The sequence below is a fragment of the Lutra lutra genome, chromosome 7 (assembly GCF_902655055.1).
Source record: "Lutra lutra chromosome 7, mLutLut1.2, whole genome shotgun sequence".
Classification (NCBI taxonomy): domain Eukaryota; kingdom Metazoa; phylum Chordata; class Mammalia; order Carnivora; family Mustelidae; genus Lutra; species Lutra lutra.
In genome coordinates this window covers 105,641,649-105,663,896 of record NC_062284.1, presented here as the reverse complement: position 1 = coordinate 105,663,896, position 22,248 = coordinate 105,641,649, and the positions used below count along the sequence as shown (strand labels likewise).

General features: G+C 38.0%; 1 protein-coding gene across 1 annotated transcript in view; it reads right to left on the bottom strand.

The window, feature by feature from the left end:
• The window catches only part of ACTR10 (actin related protein 10), a 35,513-nt gene extending 13,487 nt beyond the window's left edge, over positions 1 to 22,026 (bottom strand). Inside the window, exons 1-10 of the mRNA XM_047738296.1 lie at positions 21,735 to 22,026; positions 19,536 to 19,608; positions 16,566 to 16,648; positions 15,637 to 15,745; positions 12,950 to 13,057; positions 10,376 to 10,443; positions 10,057 to 10,136; positions 5,047 to 5,082; positions 2,688 to 2,767; positions 2,537 to 2,610 (exon numbers count right to left, since the gene is read on the bottom strand). Coding sequence (XP_047594252.1) covers positions 2,537 to 2,610; positions 2,688 to 2,767; positions 5,047 to 5,082; positions 10,057 to 10,136; positions 10,376 to 10,443; positions 12,950 to 13,057; positions 15,637 to 15,745; positions 16,566 to 16,648; positions 19,536 to 19,608; positions 21,735 to 21,811 — 788 coding nt within the window. The 5' untranslated portion in view covers positions 21,812 to 22,026. The remainder of the gene's footprint in view (positions 1 to 2,536; positions 2,611 to 2,687; positions 2,768 to 5,046; positions 5,083 to 10,056; positions 10,137 to 10,375; positions 10,444 to 12,949; positions 13,058 to 15,636; positions 15,746 to 16,565; positions 16,649 to 19,535; positions 19,609 to 21,734) is intronic.
• Between the last annotated feature and the right edge of the window lie 222 nt (positions 22,027 to 22,248).

Genomic DNA, 22,248 nt, shown 5'->3' with positions numbered 1-22,248 from the left:
TCTTCTATTATTTTGGGTTCCACTCAACAACCTGGAGAAAATTTAAATGGTAACATTTTTTTTTTTTAAGATTTTTACTTATTTATTTGACAGACAGAGATCACAAGTAGGCAGAGAAGCAGGCAGAGAGAGAGGAAGGGAAGCAGGCTCCCTGCTGAGCAGAGAGCCCAATGTGGGGCTCGATCCCAGGACCCTGGGATCATGACCTGAGCTGAAAGCAGAGGCTTTAAGCCACTGAGCCACCCAGGGGCCCCTGGAGAAAATTTAAAATAGTAATTTAATTAATATAATTTAAAAAAGAGATAAAATGATTAAAGTTACTATAAAAAGTATTACATTCTCACTCTTTTTGTTCTCCTATCCTACCTTTTTTTTTTTTTTTAAGATTTTATTTATTTGACAGATAGCGATCACAAGTAGGCAGAGAGGCAGGCAGAGAGAGAGGAAGGGAAGCAGGCTCCCTGCTGAGCAGAGAGCTGGATGTGGGGCTCGATCCCAGGACGCTGGGATCATGACCTGAGCCGAAGGCAGAGGCTTTAACCCAATGAGCCACCCAGGTGCCCCTATCCTACCTTTTTTAATGTCTGTATATTTATGTTCATCCTTTTAATATTTCAACCTCTGTATTATCTCAGAATCCAACAGTTACATAACTCTTTTCTGTGCATCTTCTGGTATTTTACAAATGGAACTTTCATAACAAATTTTATAAAGCTTGTATATAAACATAAATGCTATTGTTACCAATATAATTATGTAAGTCCTTAATAACTTATATTGCATCATTGGCCAGAATAATCTAATGAATAATGAAAAAGTGAACTACTAACTAGTCCTTAAGATTTAGCATATTTGGGGTGCCTGGGTAGTTCATTCCATTAGGTACCTGCCTTTGGCTCTTAGGGTCCTGGGATGGAGACCCATGTCGGGCTCCCTGCTCAGTGGGGAGTCTGCTTCTGCCCCTCCCCCTGCTCCTTCTCTAACAAATAAATCTTCTTTTTTTTTTTTTTTAAGATTTTATTTATTTGACAGAGAGAAAGATCACAAGTAGGCAGAGAGGCAGGCAGAGAGAGGGGGGAAGCAGGCTCCCCGCTGAGCAGAGAGCCCGACGTGGGGCTCGATCCCAGGACCCCGAGATCATGACCCGAGCCGAAGGCAGAGGCTTAACCCACTGAGCCACCCAGGCGCCCCACAAATAAATCTTAAAAAAAAAAAATATTTGGCATATTTGGAAGACTGCATTCTTTCTACCATGAAAACATTTTAAAGCAGGAGCCAGCAAACTGTGGCCTGCAAGCCAAATCCAGCCCATCTGTTTTTGTAAATGAAGTTTTTAATAGAACACAGCCATGCTCATTCATTTACATATTGTCTGTGGCTGATTTTGTACTCTAATTGTACAAAGTACAGTTGCAACACAGATCATATAGCTCACAAAGCCTAAGCTATTTACTCTTTGGTTCTTGACAGAAAACGTTTGCTGAAGCCTGTTTGAAAGTATTATACTTTAGGGGCACCTGGGTGGCTCAGTCAGTTGAGTGGTCTGACTTAGATTTGGGCACAGGTCATGATTTCATGAGATCAGCTCTGCATCAGGCTCTTCGTTCAGCATGGAGTCTGCTTGAAATTCTTTCTCTTTCCCTCTGTCCCTCCCCCCAGCTCATGCATGTATGCTTTCTAAATAAATGAAATATTGTGGGTTTTTTTTAAAGATTTTTTAAAGATTTTTTAAGATTTTATTTATTCATTTGAGAGAGAGAGCACAAGCAAGGGGAGCAGTAAAGGGAAAGGAAAGGAAGAAGTAGACTCCCCACTGAGCAGGGAGCCCAATGTGGGGCTTGACCTCGAGATCATGACCTGAGCTGAAGGCAGACAAGTAACCAACCTAAGCCACCCAGGCACCCCTAAATAAATAAAATCTTAAAAAAAAATTATAATACTTTATTCACTACTATAATCCTACTAATTAATTCTGAGTTACTTAAAAAAATTTTTTAAGGATTTTATTGATTGATTTGACAGAGATCACAAGTAGGCAGAGAGGCAGACAGAGAAAGAGGAGGAAGCAGGCTCCCTGCTGAGCAGAGAGCCCATTGCAGGCTCAATCCCAGGACCCTCAAATCATGACCTGAGCCGAAGGTAGAGGCTTTACCCATTGAGCCACCCAGGTGCCCCTGTTACTTAAATTTTTTATAAAGTTAAAAAGCTGAGTAACAGGGGTGCCTGGTTGGCTTAGTCGGTTAAGTGTCTGCCTCTGGCTCAAGTCATGATCTCCAGGGTCCTAGGATCCAGCCCCACATGGGGCTCCCTGCTCAGCCAGGGAGTCTGCTTCTCCCTCTGCCCCTGCTCTGCTTGTGCTGTTTCTTAAACAAAATCTTAAAAAAAAAAAAAGTTGAGTCGAGTAATAAAATTAATCATGAAAGAGAAGACCTAATGAACACATAATTGTTAAAGCAGCAATATTAAGGCCTGTATATTTTTAAAGGCCAGAAATTCATTTTAGTTCGTTATTTTGCTCATAAAAATTAAGGTCTACCTGATTGATCCAAGAACATGTAAAATCTTCTCTCCATCTAATGGGTAGTCAACATTTGGGGGCGGTGAGGGACGCTGAAATATAAATATCATAAACATAAATATATAGGTTATAACCTCTGGAAAAAAATATATACTTACTTTTAACTTACCTCAGTATTCCCATCAATATTAAATTTTGCTGCTTGGATTTTTAATCCACGTTTCAGATCACTTACAAAGCAAGTGCGCACTTAGGAGAAAGAAAAGGAGACTTTGTTATGGTTTGTGATTGAATCAATCTATGTCCAGTTTAAATGATTCTATTCAAGTGAACATGCTAGTTATCCATTCTTCCACATTTTATAAACTATCCCGCCTTTAGTCTGGTTATGACAATTTATTCACAAATAAAAAACCTTTTCATTCACTGAGGAATCATAAGACATGCTGCGTGTTCATCTTCCACAAAATCACATTAAAAAAAAAAAACACCTTTGAGGAAACTATTGTATTTTTTTATATTCCCAGTATAAAGAGTACCATAATAAAAACAAAACAAATTTTAGCATCATGAAAATGTAGCATGTTTCTTTAGACCAGGTTGATTTCTGTCTCTGTATTTAATCTTATGTATCTATCTGAATCTTTTTAAAAATCTTGGTCAAAACAAAAAGCTAAATTTCGCTCTTAGCTGCAGTAGCACTTCCTAGTTTAGTGTTTTTTTGACATGATTATTTTCTCCCTTTTGGCATAGCTCAACACTACTATTTCCCTTCCCTCTTCTTTTTTTTTTGCACTTTGATAATTTATTCTTCAAAGGTTTTTGAGATTTTATTTACTTGACAGAGAGAGAGAGAGAGATCACCTGAGAGCATGAGCAGGGCAGCGGGAAAGGGGAGCAAGAGTAGAGGGAAGAGCAAGCTCCCTAGAGCCCAATATGGGAATCGATCCCAGGATAGATGGCCTGAGGATCATGGGCCTTGGGATCATGGCCTGAGCCCAAGGCAGACGCTTATCTTACTGAGCCACCCAGGTGCCCACAAAGATTATTTCCGTTGCAAGGTACCTTTTATAATAAGTTGCTTCAATTTATTTTTATAAATAGGTAGGGAATAAAACATTTTTTAAAAATATTTTATTATTTATTTGTGAGAGAGAGACAGCAAGAGAAGGAACACAAGCAAGGGGACTAGGAAAGGGAGAAGCAAGCTCCTAGCAGAGCAGGGAGGCCTATGCAGGGCTTGATCCCAGGATGTTGGGATCATGACCCGAGCCTAAGGCAGAAGCTTAACGACTGAGCCACCCAGGCACCCTGCAATAGAACATTTTTAACTAGAAACAAAACTGACGTTGAATGCAAGAAATCTATTAGTTAAATATATATTTACACTTTATATAAAATTCTTCTCAATCACTAATTCAAAATATATTAAGAATCTCTAATATGCTAATATGCTAGATAGTAAGCTAGGTGCTCATGATACTTACATATTTTTTATTTTATTCAAGTCCTCATAGCTATCTTTGTTATGTAGGATAAATACTTAGCCCTTAAGAAGCTACTGCAAATAAGCATGTACAAATGACTCAGGTTTTACAATAACTGAAAAAGTTTTAGGTAATTATACCACATAAAGAAACAATAAGATGAAGAACAAGATCCATTTTTCAGCCGTAGCTCTAACCCTAACTATGGTGTGAACTGAACAAATCACATAATATTTCAGGGCCCCAACTGTACCAGATTACCTCCAGGTGTCATTTAATTCTAAAATCCATTATTATCTGATTCTCTCTTATTAATTTTATGTCAACATTCTCAGCACTGAAGAATATTATTTTTTTTCTTTTTATTTTTTGATAGAGAGAGGGGGAGAGAGAGAGAGTGCGCACACAAGCAGGGGGAGTAGCAGAGGGAGAGGGAAAAGCAGGCTCCTTGCTGAGCAGGAAGCCTGATGTGGGCATTGATCCCAGGACCCTGGGATCATAACTTGAGCCAGAGGCAGATGCTTAATGACTGAGCCACTCAGGCACCCCTTAAATTATATTTTTATTGCTTCTCCTTTAAGTGAATCAAAATACTGGAAAACTGGGGTGCCTGAGTGGCTCAGTCAGTTGGCCCCAAATTAGAACTTCTGAAGTCAGTAAAATGACCTTACAAATACGTATTTAGAAACTAGAGTTAAAAAAAAAAAAAACTTCTATACGACATAAGATCAGTGTCTTTTTTAAGCAATTTATCTGTTACTTCATGCTGTGCAAACTGTTAATTCCCTAGTAATCCTATATATTCTATAATTGAGAGGTTTCTTCAATAAGACATCATAAATAATGCCAAAAGCTTCCATAAATCTAAAGAAAAATGAAAATTTTATTTACATTATTCCACAGCCTATCGTATATATTAAATATTTTTAGGTATTACATTATGTATTTAACATATATTGTACCTCTGTAAATATTTAGAGACACATGCCCTCTAAACTAATACTTAAGGACAAACAGGACAAAAATGGGAATTTAGTTTACCTTTAATGTCCTCTAAGACACCTTCTGGAATTGAACCTGAAACAGAAATTTTATATATTTAGAACTATAGAAGTTTAATAATAAGCAGAAACAATCTGTTAAATTGAACTCACATTACTACTTCCCATTTCTGCAAAATTTTTAAAAATGTAAGTACTATAACTTTAACTTTTTAAAAACTAAGCAGAAAATTAACTTTGTTTCTAGGGAAGAAACTTCATCATTCAAAGTCAATACACACACACACACACACACACACAGAAAGAGGAATATTACTCAGCCATCAAGAAGAAATGAACTCTTGGGGTGTCTGGGTGGCTCAGGAGGTTGAGCCTCTGCCTTTGGCTCAGGTCATGATCTCAGGGTCCTGGGATCAAGCCCTGCATTGGGTTCTCGTTCTCTGCTCAGCGGGGAGCCTGCTCCCCCCCCCACCCCCGCTCTGCCTGCCTCTCTGCTTACTTGTGATCTCTCTGTTAAATAATTAAGATCTTTAAAAAAAAAATTAGAAGAAGAAGAGATGAACTCTTGCCATTTGCAATGACATGGATGGATCTAGAGTGTATATGTTAAGTGAAATAAGTCAGAGAAAAACAAATACCATAAGATTTTACTTATAGGGGCGCCTGGGTGGCTCAGTGGTTTAAAGCCTCTGCCTTCGGCTCAGGTCATGATCCCAGGATCCTGGGAATGAGCCCCACATTGGGCTCTCTGCTCAGCAGGGAGCCTGCTTCCTCCTCTCTCTCTGCCTGCTTCTCTGCCTACTTGTGATCTCTGTCTGTCAAATAAATAAATAAAATATTAAAAAAAAAAAGATTTTACTTATATATAGAATTTAGGAAACAAAACAGATGAACATGTGGGAAGGAAAAAAAAAAGAGAGAGAGAGGACGCAAACCATAAGAGACTCTTAACGATACAGAACAAACTCAGGATTGACAGAGGGGAGGTGGGCGGGTATGGTTGATGGGTATTAAGAAGGGGGTTTGTTATGATGAGCCCTGGGTGTTGTACGTAAGTGATGCATCACTAAATTCTACTGATGGATCACTAAATTCTACTCCTGAAACCAGCATTATACTATATGTTAATTAACTAGAATTTAAATAAAAATCCAGAGAAAAATAAAAATAAAAAAAGGAGAATGTACCTATTCAAAGAAATCTATACAATACTGGGAACCTTTCAAAGGTGGACATTTGGATATGTTATCATTGTTATGTAATTCTGTTGCTAAAAATCTAATTATCCAAGTCAGACTAAGAAACATTTTCTAAACTAAATTTAAGACCTTTTAAACTCTTTTTAACTCATTGTTAAATATGTAAAGATATTCTGATTTATAATTACAAGTTATTTACATCAAGAAATTTATAGTTGAAAATGGAATCCTGATTTCGTAAGCGTACTCATGCACTTTTTCCATCTGAACCTACATCTTGTTAGCTGTATCTTTTCGTTATGACAGCCACTGAAACAAAGTATTAATATACATTAAACTTAAAAGCCACACCTTCAAAATGTTAAGTCATAACCTTTAAAAAATAATAAATAATATTTAATCACATTGCTTTTTTTTTAAAGATTTTATTTATTTGACAGAAAGAGAGAGGTGGTGTAAGGAAACAGTCCTTATGTGTTTAAACTCACCTCAGAAAAGGATAGAGATTTCAAAAAAGTTTTTAATTTGGCTACAAAGACAGAAACGTAACTAGATTATACGAAACCTATAATTTAAGAATAAGTGCTAAAAACTGTAACATTTTGTAACTGCTATATATTCTTTAGGAATATTCAGATGAATTCCAACATGTAACAAAGAAATTTGATAATATGAAAAACAGTTTTCTTTAGGCAACATGTAAAGTGGCTTGAAAATAAATATTTTAGCTGGGGGGTAGATGCTGCTTTGGGAAAAGGTTCCTTAATCTTAGTGAATAATAATTATTTAAACTTCTCAAATAAGGAATAGAAAGGAGGTATTATCTCTGGCTCTGAAAAATCTATCTAAATTTCAATCAATTTAGGAGAAGGATAATATTTTTATATATAATTTCTTTTTAAACTGTACACTTTTCAAATCAATGTCCTTAGGTTAGCCTTTAAGTAACTTATAAAGGCTAACCTAAGGACATTGATTTGAAATGATTCCAAATATTAAATGAAATAAAGCTCATTCAAAGTTCATTTAAGCATATCCAAGTAGACATAAAATTTGCACATAATCTTTTTTTTTTTAAGATTAGTTAATTTATTTGACAGAGAGATAGCACAAGTTATCAGAGTAGCAGGCAGAGAGAGAGGGAGAAGCAGGCTCTCTGCCGAACAGGAAGCCCACTGCAAGGCTCAATCCCAGGATCCTGGGATCACAACTTGAGCCAAAAGGCAGCTGTTTAATTGACTGAGCCACCCAGGTGACCCCATAATCCTTGTTAAGGACCTTGAGAAGAGATATTTTGTTTTATTTTATTTTTCAAAGATTTTTTATTTGACACAGAGAGAGAGAGAGAGAGAGCGCACAAGCAGGCAGAGCAGCAGGCAGAGAGCGAGGGAAGCAGGCTCCCTGTGAATCAGAGAGCCCAACGGGCTTGATTCCAGGACCCCGAGATCATGACCTGAGCCGAAGGCAGAGGCTTAACCCACTGAGCCATCCAGGTGCCCCGAGAAAAGATGTTTTAAATGTATTTGAGTTTCTGATCCTCCTAAGCATGTCATTCAGCAAATGATATGATTTAATTCCACAATTAGTAGGACTATAAGGCTATCACAGACTCAGATTTGGGAGATTTTTTTTTTTAAGATTTTATTTATTTACTTGACAGACAGAGATCACAAATAGGCAGAGAGGCAGGCAGAGAGAGAGAGAGAGAGAGGGAAGCAGGCTCCCTGCTGAGCAGAGAGCCCAAAGTGGGGCTCGATCCCAGGACCCTGGGATCATGACCTGAGCCAAAGGCAGAGGCTTTAACCCACTGAGCCACCCAGGTGCCCCAGATTTGGGAGATTATGTGAGGGAAAGATTACAGTCAGAATCCACAGTGGTTGGTTAAAAAAAGGGTGTTTTCATAATTAAAAAGAAATGTTATAATCAGTTTTAAAGAAGACCTTTCTTAAAAATATCTTGGGATGCTATACAAACCCATTATCTTGGGATACTTTTTTATAAATTAACTGTTTTCATGACATACTAAAAGAGTAACAAAGTTAGGGGTGCATGGGTGGCTCAGTGGTTTAAAGACTCTGCCTTTGGCTCAGGTCACGATCCCAGGGTCTTGGGATGGAGGGTCATTGGGCTCTCTGCTCAGCAGGGAACCTGCTACCCCCTCTCTCTGCCTACTTGTGATATCTGTCAAATAAGTAAATAAAATCTAAAAAATAAATAAAAGAGTACCAAAGTTTATCTGGAAAAGAAAAATTACAATCTAGTCTACAGAATAGAGAATGTTATTATCTTAACTACCAAAAGAAAAACATGAAAACAATACACGCAAGGATTAATGTCCTAAAAACCTGCCATTCTCTTTCCAACATTTATTCAGTGCGCAGGTAGTACACTAAGTGCTACTGATTGAAAATCAAGTAAGACAGGGATCCTCAAAAGTCTATGAAGGGAAACAGGTGAGTTAACAGGCAAACGAGGATATGACATACATGCTATAACAAATACTACGGAGGACTTCACAGAGAGGGGAGAAATTTATTCACCTCAGATGAAATGAGGAAGGCTTTGTAATAAAATGACATTCCAGCTGAGTCACATAGAGGGGTCAAAAACCCAACATCCCAGGTAAAGAAATAGAATAAATAAAGGCTCAGGGTTGTGGGAGGACTAGTAGAGCCTAGAAGACAATATCAAATTTATTGTAGCTAAAATAAGGTACACAGGGTTAAGATGAGTAGTTTAGGGCTAAGAGGTAGAAAAAAAAGATTGGGAAGAAACATATATATCAAACAAATATTTGGATTTTAAGCTGCTGAGCCAGCAAAAATCCTTAAGCTAAAGAGTGGTGTAATCAGACTTGTATGGTGTAAGTTATTTCTGGCAACAGTATGAAATAGAATGAATCAGTCCAGAGTCTCCTACAATAATCCAAGCAAGAAATAACAAGGGTCTAGTTTATGTCTTTGTTTTCAGATGTTCAGTAGTATAGATAACAGAGAAAAAGAGATGAAATTTAAGAGATTTTTGAGGGAGAACTGAGGATTTTTAACTCTTTTCTAAAATGGGAGATATCATCTTTATCTGAGAACAATTTGTTGAAATGTATTTGGAGAAAGAGATAATGTATTCACTTTTTGAAGGTCTTAAGTGTGAGATACCTAAACATGCCTAGTTTACATCTAATAATCAGTTGGAAATATGAATATCAAGATTAGAAGGGTCAGGCCCAATGATACATTTGAAAATCAACTGCATATTGATGTAGCTGAAAAGTTATAAAAATAGATGAGAACACCTTTTTTTTTTTTTTTTTAAGATTTTATTTATTTATTTATTTATTTGACAGAGAGAGAGATCACAAGCAGGCAGAGAGGCAGGCAGAGAGAGAGGAGGAAGCAGGTTCTCTGCTGAGCAGAGAGCCTGATGCGGGCCTCGATCCCAGGACCCTGAGATCATGACCTGAGCCGAAGGCAGTGGCTTAACCCGCTGAGCCACCCAGGCGCCCCAGATGAGAACACTTTTAAAAAGTGGGAAGAAAACATAAAAAACAGATGCCTAGGGGATTATCAGAAGAGAAAACAAGAACATCACAAAAGGAAGAGAGTCCTAAAAGTCAAGAAGAGATTGTATCAAAAGTATATGATAATCTGCAATGCCAAAAGTTCTAGAAAGGATGACCAAAATTAAACGACTGGATTTGGTAATTCAGAGGTCAATAATGACGTTACAATTGGAGCAATGACATCAGTGACGTGAGGGAAAAGAGAGTAACTATATAACGGGGTAAAAAACAAATGCACTGAAGAATGACAAGGAAATGTAAACCACTCTTAAATAGTTTAAAATACTTTTACCCATCACAGAGGGAAGGCTCTGTTCTTTAGCAGCACCTGTGTCAACAGTACATTGCTCCAGTAGTTGAGTTTCTAACTCCCTGAAATTTAAAAAAAAAATTACTGGAATTAAAATATTGCCCTTGATATCCTTCTCTTATTTAATACTTTTACAACGTAATACATTATAATGCTTTAAAAAAAAGGTGTTTTATCCTTAAAAGATGAATACATCCAAGGCTAATAGAGAACGGATTAAATAACATTAAATGTCCAGATTACGTTGGACATGTTTTTGTGGTACAGGTAGAGCAAATGTGCTAAATCCCAAGACACTTACTTGTGAAGAGCTTTTCCTCCTAGAGGGAGTGCTCCCCAACAATTTAGTACTGGGATTCCTTCATATATCTGTAGGGTAGTCAAGGATATAACTATTTTAGGAGATAAAACATGGCTTCCTTGATACTTTCCTCACCTTCTGTAGTATTAAGTCAGCTTTGATAACAAATTCTTCATATTTTTAAAAGAGTTACAGAAAAATCGGTCTTTTTTCATATTCTTCTTCAAAGAAGGTTAAACACACACACACACACACACACACACACACACACACACACACAATTCATTAGTTAGAACGAGGGTGTCTAATAAAGTAACTACTGGCCATATGTGGCTACTGAGCACTTGAAATATGAAATGTTGCCAGTCTGAATTGAGATGTGCTGTAAGAACAAGCTTGATATCAAATTTAGAAGACTTAATACACACATATAAAAACCCATAAAATATCTTACTATAATTTTTATATAGTTTCTATGTTGAAATGATAATATTTTGAATATACTGGGTTAAGTACAATACAATAACTTCATCTTTCACTTGCACTTTTAAGAACATAGCTCTTAGAAAAATTTTAAATTACATGTCTCTTCTTGTATTCCTATTAAACAGAGCTGAGAGGCTAGTGGACAATACTATACTGTGGATTTGCTACCTTATTTTCCATATTGTTCTTGCTGATGTCTATTAGTACAATATTAATAAAAGAGTATATTGGTAAGAACATTGGCTTTGGGAAAAAAACATGGGTTATACATCTTGGCTATATGTTTATATGACCCTGGGTCACCATCTACCCCAACTTTCGATCTTCTCATTTATATAACAAGGAAAATAACACCTATGTTGCAGGATTGTTATGAGATTTTTTTTTTAAAAATTTATTTATTTATTTATTTGAAGTGTGGAGGAACAGAGGGAGAGAGAGTCTTAGGCGTCCTCTGAACACAGAGCCCAAGGTGGAGCTGGATCTCACAACCCTGAGATGACAACCTGAGCTAAAACCAAGAGTCGGATGCTCAGTTGACGGCTGTGAGGAAATTCAAACGCAAAATACTCTATCTTTAAATAAAAACTATTTACCAGGGCCCCTGGGTGGCTCAGTGGTTTAAGCCTCTGTCTTCGGCTCAGGTCATGATCTCAGGGTCTTGGGATCGAGCCCCACATTGGGCTCTCCGCTTAATGGAAGCCTGCTTCTCCCTTTCTCTCTGCCTGCCTCTCTGCCTAATTCTGATTTCTCTCTGTCAAATAAATAAAGTCTTTAAAAAAAAATACTTTAAAAAACTATTTACCTATATTAGTTCTTTAGGAGCTACTGATTTTTGACTTCACTCCCCCAAGTACTTCTTCTAAGAAATAAATATGTAGATCTCAAAACTGCCCAAGAGTACATTTATGCACTTCAATGTCCTTTTCTTTTAATTTTTTTTTTATTTTTTTTTTTATTTGACAGACAGAGATCACAAGTAGGCAGAGAGGCAGGCAGTGAGAGAGAGAGGAGGAAGCAGGCTCCCCACTGAGCAGAGAGCCCGATGTGGGGCTCGATCCTAGGACCCTGGAATCATGACCTGAGCCGAAGGCAGAGGCTTTAACCCACTGAGCCACCCAGGCACCCCGCAATGTCCTTTTCAATGGAGCAATGTCACTGTTAACATTTTGGCTTACATGCTTCTAATGACAAGGAATGCACCACTGTATAGTCACTAATTCCATCTTGGGACAGCTTGAATTAGGAAGTTCTTCCCAGTGGTGAATGATATAAAAACTAGAGCACTAATGAGCAAGTTATCACATGCCAGGTCATATGCTAAATACTTTACATATATCATCTCACTCAAGTCACAAAAGACCCCCTCCATGAGGTGGAATTATTTTAATTCCCATTCCACAGATAAGAGAACTGAGGCCCAAAGAGATTACTTGACTAATATTATACAACTAGTAAGAAGCATAGCCAAGATTTACCACTTACATGTGTATTTGATTCCAAAACCAACATCATAAACCCTATGCCCTACGGGCTCTGTCAAATAAATAAATAAAATCTTAAAGAAAAAAATAAAAAGAAATACCATGACACATCCTAATTAGCTAATGTTCCTCTTAAAAATTGAACATAATATTCATGAGGTGTGACCCCTGGAGTATGTACTAGGATCAAGACATAATGCTAATTCTTGGGCACCTGGGTGGCTCAGTTGGTTGAGCGACTGCCTTCAGCTCAGGCCATGATCCTGGAGTTCCAGGATCGAGTCCGGCATCGGGCTCGATGCTCCACGGGGAGTCTGCTTCTCCCTCTGACCTTCTCCTCTCTCATGCTCTCTCTCACTCTCTCAAATAAATAAATAAAATCTTAAAAAAAAAAAAAAGAACTTATTTTTTTAAAAAAAGACATAATGGTAATTTCTATAAAATTTAAGTCTCACAATTCTGTGAATTTTTTCCACATGCAAATTCATATTTGTACATGGTAATCACAAATGGTTACATTCCATGAAAACTGCTTATAATAAGCCTAATTATGTTAAAGCAGAGTAAAAACTGAAAAATTAGTTGCTTAACAAAAAAAAGATACAGGTAACACCAGGCTCTCCCTATATCCGCAATCCAGGACCATGGCAGAGTTTATCCCAAGCGTCAAAAGAGCCATTAGATGGCTTGGAGCAAGCAGGACAGATGGAACCTAGAAAACAATAAAGACAAGTAACAATAACAACAACAAAACCACAAGTCTGAGTAGTTGAAGATGTTTACCTTATATTTCAAATACACTTGAAAAAAATTTACAGTAACATTGTATTTATGATACCTTTTCAACCATTTTATGGTGCTAAGAACGAGTTTGTTGATTTATCTGAATTTACACAATCATGGAAATATACAATAAAAACACTCTTTAAATTCCCTTAAGTTGTTTTGTTCCAAAATGACAATTATAAAACATTTTTATTAATTTTTGTTCTCTGTTTTTTAAGATTTTATTTATTTATTTGAAAGAGAGAGAGAGCACAAGCAGGAGGAGCAGCAGGGAGAGGGAGATGGAGAAGCAGGCTCCCCTCCGGCCAAGTAGAGAGCCTGATGTAGGGCTCAATCCCAGGACCCTGGGATCATGACCTGAGCTGGAGACAGATGGCTTATCCTACTGAGCCACCCAGATGCCCCTATTCTCTCTCTTTTGGAGGGAAAAATTAAAGGGATAAAAGAAGAGGTACAGAAATAAGAATTCAAAGATGCTAAAAAAAAAATAAAGACATGTCTTTGCCATCAAAATGAAAATTAAGGGTCATCTGGGTGGCTCAGTGGGTTAAAGCCTCTGCCTTCAACTCAGGTCATGATCCCAGGGTCCTGAGATGGAGCCCCAGGCTCTCTGCTCAGCAGGGAGCCTGCTTCTCCCTCCCCCTCTGCCTGCCTCTCTGACTACTTGTGATCTCTGTCTGTCTGTCGAATAAATAAATAAATTCTTTTAAAAGATGAAAATTAAAAGATTCTTGATTGTCTTTATTTGCAAAATTTATACTATGATCTCTATTTTTAAAACATAATATAGCAGTTAAAATTAAATTGAAGAGCTATAAAAAGCCTTAACTCTGTGTGACATTTTTCAGCAAGAATTTGCCACATCTGGTGATACCTCAAATATCAGATAAATATTCAATCAAAATATGAAAATCCTCATAACCAAATGCTAAAATAAAATGTCCCTATTTCCCTTAACAAAAGGTTGTGTCAGAGGGCAGGGGAGGGGACAGTTCTATGTAAAGACACTGAAAAAAGCATGGAGGGGGCACCTGGGTGGCTCAGTTGGTTAATTGTCTGACTTTCAGCTCAGGTTATGATCTCAGGGTCGTGGGATCAAGCCCTACACTCTGTGAGAGTTGGCTTGTCCCTCTGTCCCTCCCCATGCTCACACTCAGTGCCCCCTCTCTCTCTTTCAAATAAATAAATCTTTAAAAATAAATAAAGTAAAATAAATTAAAAAAAAAAAAAAGCCTAAAATGAAGGAACTAAAGAATTTAGAAGAGTCAGTATAACTAAACAATGGAAACTAGAAAGTCCCGGGGAAAAAAAAACACATCATAAATTCCATAGCAAAGAATATACCTTTTAATTCTAAAAAAGTCCTCAAACATAAAAAACCTATGTTAAAATAAATAACAGAAATATCAGTAAGAAATCTTCAGTTATCTACATATTGGATGAAATGCTGAATACACATGAAACAAAAAACAGAACAAATGGTTTATTTAAAATGGCTTCAGGGGCACCTGGGTGGCTCAGTGGGTTAAAGCCTCTGCCTGCCCCTCAGGTCATGATCTCAGGGTCCTGGGATCGAGCCCTACATCAGGCTCTCTGCTCAGCAGGGGGCCTACTTCCTCCTCTCTCTCTCTCTCTCTGCCTGCCTCTCTGCCTATTGTGATCTCTGTCTGTCAAATAAATAAACAAAATCTTTAAAAATAAATAAATAAATAAATAAAATAAAATGGCTTCAGTTTGGGGCGCCTGGGTGGCTCAATGGGTTAAAGCCTCTGCCTTCGACTAAGGTCATGGTCCCAGGGTCCTGGGATCAAGCCCTGGATTGGGCTCTCTGCTCAGTGGGGAGTCTGCTTCCTCCTCTCTTTCTTTCTGCCTTCCTCTCCACTACTTGAGATCTTTGTCAAATAAATAAAGAAAATCTTTAAAAAATAATAAAATAGGGGCACCTGGGTAGCTCAGTGGTTTAAAGCCTCTGCCTGAGGTTCAGGTCATGATCCCAGCATCCTGGGATCAAGCCCCACAACAGACTCTCTGCTCAGCGGGGAGCCTGCTTCCTCCTCTCTCTCTCTGCCTGCCTCTCTGCCTGCTTGTGATCTCTGTCTGTCAAATAAATAAAAATAAAATCTTTTTTAAAAAATTAATAATAATAAAATAAAATGGCTTGAGTTTACTCTCATCTGGTTTCTCAAATGAACTGTGTAATATATATAATGAAGGAAATTAAAATAAATTAACCTTTCTCAAAAATATTTATTTATTTATTTGACGGAGAGTGGGGGCAGGGAGAGAGAGTGAGCGAGCATGAGCAGGGGGGAGGGACACAGACAGAGAAGCAGACTCTCTGCTGAGCAGGAAGTCCAATGCGGGACTGGATCCCAGGACCCTGGGGATCATGACCTAAGCCAAAGGGATACACTTAACCAACTGAGCCACCCAGGGGCCCAAATGAGGACATTTTAGTTTAAACTTTAGTACTAATAAAAAAACAACAACATAAAAAACGGGTACCTCAAAATATTTGAAAAGAACCCGAGTGAGTGTCTCTCTGAAGTGGGAAGGACATAGTACCGACTCGATAACCACAACTCGGCGGTCTCTAGGATTCACCAACAGATGCCTGGAAAGTGATAGTTTTTATTTATGAAAGTAAATAAAAGTTGGTATTTATTTTGGCACATAATGCAATTCTGTTAAGAATAGAGAAACTCTATTAGCTCAAGATGTTTTATGACAAAAAGACATCTTCATTTTATTACCTGGGTAAAGTAACATTCCTGAACTCTTATTACGTGCCACGTACTGCGTCAGGATCTTTTACATCTATTACTTTATTTATCTCAGGAAACAAAAGCTATAGCCTAGTATGAATGCACACTTGAGCCATTAAAAAGATTTTTTCTTTAGGCTACAAAAGTAATATATTCTCAAAAAACTCCAAATGTAACAGAAGTTTCTAACTTGGAAAGTACAAATACCTTACACTTCTACTACCCAGAAACTATCACTTATAGCAGTTTGTATAATGTCATTACTGTCCATGTGTATGAATGTATTTTAACAGAAGTGTTTATTCCATAGATGTTCTGAAACTTGCTTTTTTCAATTATCAATACAATAAGACACCTTTTGCATTACTACATGATATAGAACTTTTTTAATAGCTGTAAAATGTTTCACTATATGGATATATAATAATTTAATTATCTACTGCCGTTATTAATGAACATTTCATTTGTTTTCAGTATTTCCCCATGCTTGCCAATTATCTAGTCTTCAAATACATTTTGGGAAAGGCTGAAAATAAGCAAGTGAAAATGCAGTGGAAGTCAACTTTTTTTTGAATCTGATATAACACAACCAAATATTGCTATGACTGGCATTAGGAAAACGTAATCACAAAAGCTGGGAGAAAAAAAACAAACACAACTGCATCTTACCTGAAATACAGTATGTGGATGAATTCTTTTAGGTAGGAATACAATTCCTCTGTATTGATATTATACTGAACAACTTTGATAGGCTATAAAAAATTAAAATTATTTATTAATGTATAATGAAATAAAATATGCTTATTTACTATACTACTGCATTTTCTGGTAATAAATAAAAAGTAATTTTTATTGAGAATAAATGCAAACATTAAATATAAATTAATCACTTAAATTAGGAACCTTTAAGAATTGGCTAAGATGACAGAACTTTTTGGTTTGCAGACATAAAAATATGGGTCCACAAGTAGAGAACTATGCTCATTTGCATTTTTCTTCCATCTGGACTTACCATTTTGGCAGTACTGATCAAAATCACACATTAAAAAGTATCAAAAGAAAGGGGTGCCTGGGTGGCTCAGTGGGTTAATCCTCTGCCTTCGGCTCAGGTCATGATCTCAGGGTCCAGATCGAGCCCCGCATCGGGCTCTCTGCTCTCTCGGGGAGCCTGCTTCCTCCTCTCTCTCTGCCTGCCTCTCTGCCTGCTTGTGATCTCTCTGTCAAATAAATAAATAAAATCTTAAAAAAAAAATAAAATAAAATAAAAATTAAAAGTATCAAAAGCTTCCTCAAACACTCCAGACTTGGTCTAGTCCCTGTAAGTCACTCCCAAAGCAATGACACTTTCCTTTTTATAAGATTACCTTACTTAATTACTTGTAAAATCACTTGTAAAATGTCTACCTTCCCATTAGACTACATACTCTTAAGGTGCAAGAAGTGTTTCTGGTTTGCTTATGATATATCTTCCTTCAGCTGATAGTTCCAGGCACCAAGTACATGCTCATAAATGTGGTAAAAATCAGTATAAACAAACACTATGCAACCATGAATGCTAAGTCAACACCAATACAGAACAATAACTTTACATATGATGCTCAGAACACTGTAAGTACTCTAATGCATCACTTGCAAACCTCTCTTTCTTACTCTTCTAATGGAAAGATCATAAGCTAAGCCAATTTCAGATTTTAAAGAAGGTTCCAAACCATATATGGCAGATTGTAGAGATTAATCTTCACATACATTTTTCTCTTCAAGATGAATATAAAAGCTGAAAGCACTGAGAAAAGTGGCAATGAGAATGTTAAAGTTCTAAGTCCAGTTAGGAATCTATCTAGAAATTTATCAAGTATCACATTAACCTCGATTAAAGAACATGAAAAGTGAATAGACAGGAAGGTCCATCACATTTCTGAATACCACACCACAAGTATCTACTGTATTTCTAGCTTATCTAAGGATTTGCAGAAAAAAAATTGTATCTTTCTATTTCATTTATTCATTCGTTTGTTCCTTCCTTCCTTCAAGTGGGCCCCCTGCCCAGCATGGAGTCCAACATGGGACTTGAACTCATGACTCTAAAATCAAGACCTGAACTGAGATCAAGAGTCAGCCACTCAACTGATGGAGCTACCCAGGTGTCCCACCCTATTTTAATTAAAAAAAAATTTTTTTTTAAAGATTTTATTTATTTATTTGACAGACAGAGATCACAAGTAGGCAGAGAGGCAGGCAGAGAGAGAGGAGGAAGCAGGCTCCCTGCCGAGCAGAGAGCCCGATGCGGGGCTCGATCCCAGGACCCTGGGATCATGACCTGAGCCGAAGGCAGAGGCTTTAACCCACTGAGCCACCCAGGCGCCCCTAATTTTTAAAAAATTTTTATTTAAATTATCTCTAAACCCAATGTGGGGCTTAAACTCATGACCCTGAGATCAAGAGTTGCATGTTCTTCCAACTGTGCCAGCCAGGTGCTCCTGGAAAATTTTGAAATCATTAAATGATTCCCTTATCAAGCATAATTAAAAAGATTTGTCAATCAACATATATCATTTGCTCTTAAAGATGCATCCCAATACCAAATATGAACTGATGTATACTAATCTATTCTGCTACAATATGCACTTTTATAAAATCAAATATCACATTTCCATTACAAATAAGGGGATAATATCTACATAATGTGCAATCTGTATTAGTTCATGTGAGACAAGAGGAGCTGAAATGATAGCAGAGTTATACCTTTCATCAAGAAAAATAAAGTCATCAACTCAGTGGCCACACAGTAGGCATCCTTTCCTATCTATTTTTCAAAAACTTAAATGAGGGGCACCTCAGTGGCTCAGTCTACTAAGTGTCTGCCTTTGGCTCAAGTCATGATCCCAGGGTTCCCCACACAGGGCTCCCTGCTCAATGGGGAGGCTGCTTCTCCTTCCCTTCCCTCTGCTTCTCCCCCTGCGGGTGCATAGGCACGCACTCTCTCTCTCTCTCTCTCTCTCAAATAATTAAATAAAATCTTCAAACGCTTGAATGGTCTTCTGTAGCAGGGGCTCCCTTCCCAAAGCAGACCCTTTCATGACTATTTATTGGGCTGCATTTCCTCTTGGTTCCACCTTAACAACAGCCCCACTGGCTCAGAACTCACCTCCATCTGCACTGGCTCGGCACCCACAGACCAACATTTTCAATCTATTATTCCATTTTATTTTTATTATCACTGAGAGAGCCTCCAGCCACTCTCAGTTGCAAACCAAAGCTATTCCATTTTTTTCCTGAAGGGTCAGTTATTGCTTTTGTTAGTGCTATAATTACAAAATTACACTGGTTTTATATGGTTTGCCCCACCATAAGCCTACTTCTATTTGTGACTGAAGGGAGGTTTTTTAGGACTACAAATATTAAGTTATGGCAGAAGCATCTGTATTTGATTTTAACACGTGAATTTTATGGCATGCAAAATTATTCTTTCTACTATTCTACAATTCCTGATCTGTCACATTAGCTGTTTTAATCAACCTTACTTGAAGTCACATTAAAAAATATTTTATAAAAAATATATGTTTATAAAAAAAATTATAAAAAAAATATTTTATAGTATAGCATTTTTTTTTGCTAAATTGTTATTTAACCTTTAAATACCTTAGGTAGGCCGGCTTTTTTAATTACACTAGGAATTATGCATCTTGGACCAGTTTCTCCAGCAAAACCACACCTGCAAATAAATAGAAAATTGAAACATTCAAGTTATTATAACATTCTTCCTATGTATTTGTCATAGATACAAGTTTTTCTGCATTTGTTTCAAAGCCGTGGTCACAAAAACAACATCTCTGATGTATTCAAAGGGACAAAGAAACAGAAAAAAATTAAAGCCATCTATATTCATAATTGTGTATTACAGCTAAAAGAATTGTTTCAAATTAGTGATACTGAAATAAACCAGTATATTAAACCAGATCAGCATGTACTTTTTTTTCAGCCTTTTTTTTTTTTTTTTTAAGATTTTACTTATTAATTTGTCAGAGAAAGAGAGAGAGCGTGTGCACAAAAATAGGGGGAACAGCAAGCAGAGGGAGAAGTAGGCTGGCTACCTGTTGAGCAAGGAGCCCGATGCAAGACTCTATCCCGACCTGAACCAAAGGCAGACACTTTCCCAACTGAGCCACCCAGGAGTCCCCCACTTTTAAATTATACCCGAGTTTTGGGCAACACATCTCTACAACCCTGGATTATTTGACTATATTATATGACTTCATTTATATAATTCATGAGTAACTCATAATTCCATCACTCTAATATTAATTTCCATGTTTATGGGTTTCCTTTTGGTCTATTTTTTTACACTATGTATATCTGACATAATCGCACTGTCCATATATCATGAACTTCATACAATAAGCTTCTGCCCATATTATTATAGTCTTCATTGTTATTTTAAAAACTGCATATTTTATCTTTAAAGAAATGATTCACCTGAGTATTTAGGTATTTGCACATATGTTTCATATTAGTAAAACAATACTCCTAAAAATGCTGCTAAAAATGATCACCATGTAAGTTTGGCCTTCACATGATCTCTTCTTGTCCTGCCTAGTTTCCAGTACTGCTCTCCTATGTCCAAATAGCTCTAGTCACATCTCAGTGTTTACTTGCACCAATGCTCCTCAAATTTCCTAGACGCAACCCAATGGTTGATGTCAATTCCTTTCTTTTACTTCATAAATTCATATTCTCACCCTCCTCTTGATTTGTCAGTAATCATTTTCCTGTACGGTAACTTTCTGCTTCTCATTTCTTCATAACTGGAGTATTTATCTTTAGGTGCCAGTCTCAAAGTATTTATTATGCTATTAAAATAAACATCTAAAATAAGAAAACATAAATAAGGGAGGATCTTACACAGAACAGTCAGAGAATGTTAAGGACCAACGAGACTATGATCAGTCCAATTCTGGAACACCTGAGGCCCAATACTTAAATATGGCAGTTTTGACAACTTATTCAACAAATAATTATCAAATACCTACTACATACTAGGTAATATTTAGATACCTATAATTTTTTTCAGATGTTTCTATTTCAAATATCTATATAAGAGGCAATTCTAGCAATTATTTTGCTCTTAAGTCCAGTACAAGGATTCACAACCCTTTAGTCCAAGGACCACTGTGATCGTCCTCCAACCTCTGAAACTGTGTGCAAATTATTTTATGGTTTGTGTATCTGTGGCTTTCTTTCGGTCGTCAAAGGGATCTATGCCATCGAAAAGATTGGAAAACGCTACTCTAGTGTTTACAAGTTGCCTTTTAAAACATGTCAAATTTCCTAATCTAAGAATTCGGGGCCGGGTGCAACAAAGGATCTCGAGTCTTACCTACAGGGCTGCACCTCTTTGTTCATGTGTTCCGTCTAAATGGACTTCCTACTCTTGGGGAGCAACGGCCTTACATCTGAATTTATAGTACCAACAGACGTCCCATTTAATAAATGTTTACGTTACAGTTCGGTTGCTACCTTCCTAAGCAAACAAGCCCAGGACAGGGGTCTAACCCATCGCTGTCATCCCCTGCATGGATGACAGCAAAGGGTCCGTTCGATCTGGGGCGACGGAGAAAACCATTCTCCTGAAGCCTCTTGGGCCTCTCCACGAACCAGAGCCGTATCCCCGGGATTCGTATAGCCCACTTTTCAAATAAAGGCCGTAATTTGCGGGGGTGCTGGAGGAAAAACTGGAGATGTGACAACCTGCCCCGCGAGCCTGGGAAGAGAACCCGGGCCCGGGCCTCGACCACCCACCCTCCCCTCAGGACGACCGCAGTCATCGCCGTCGCCACTCACTTGGTAAAAGCCTCTCCCAGGTCTATCACGACTGCCGTTTTCTCCCCGCCGCTCCCTAGACCTTCATACAGCGGCATGGTAGTGAAGACCACCGTAAATAGAGGCGCTCGGACGCGGCCCCCACAAGTTTCTGCTCTTGGAGGGGCGGGGACGGAAGGACAGCGCGCGGGCGTGGCGACGGCGGGGACCTCGAGTGGCCCGGGCGTGCCGGGCCCGGGCTGTCCCAGGCTCTGCCTCTCTCCACGTTGGAGGCAAATCTGTGTCGCAGGAGTTTCCGTCTCCCGTACTAATGAAGAAGAGACACAGGCGGCCGTTGATTAGGGTGCGGAGAAATAAAGGACGGAAGCGATCAGGCGCGCCGGGCGCCGCGAGTGGGGCGGAGCTAACCGGGTCCTTCCCTTGGCCACGCCCCCACATAGCTCGCGGGGCGGAGGCTTCGCAGAGAAAACTCTGGAGAGTGGTGTGTGTAGTTTTGGAGCGAAATTTTTTGTGCCAGGTGTTTTGCCTATCGGTT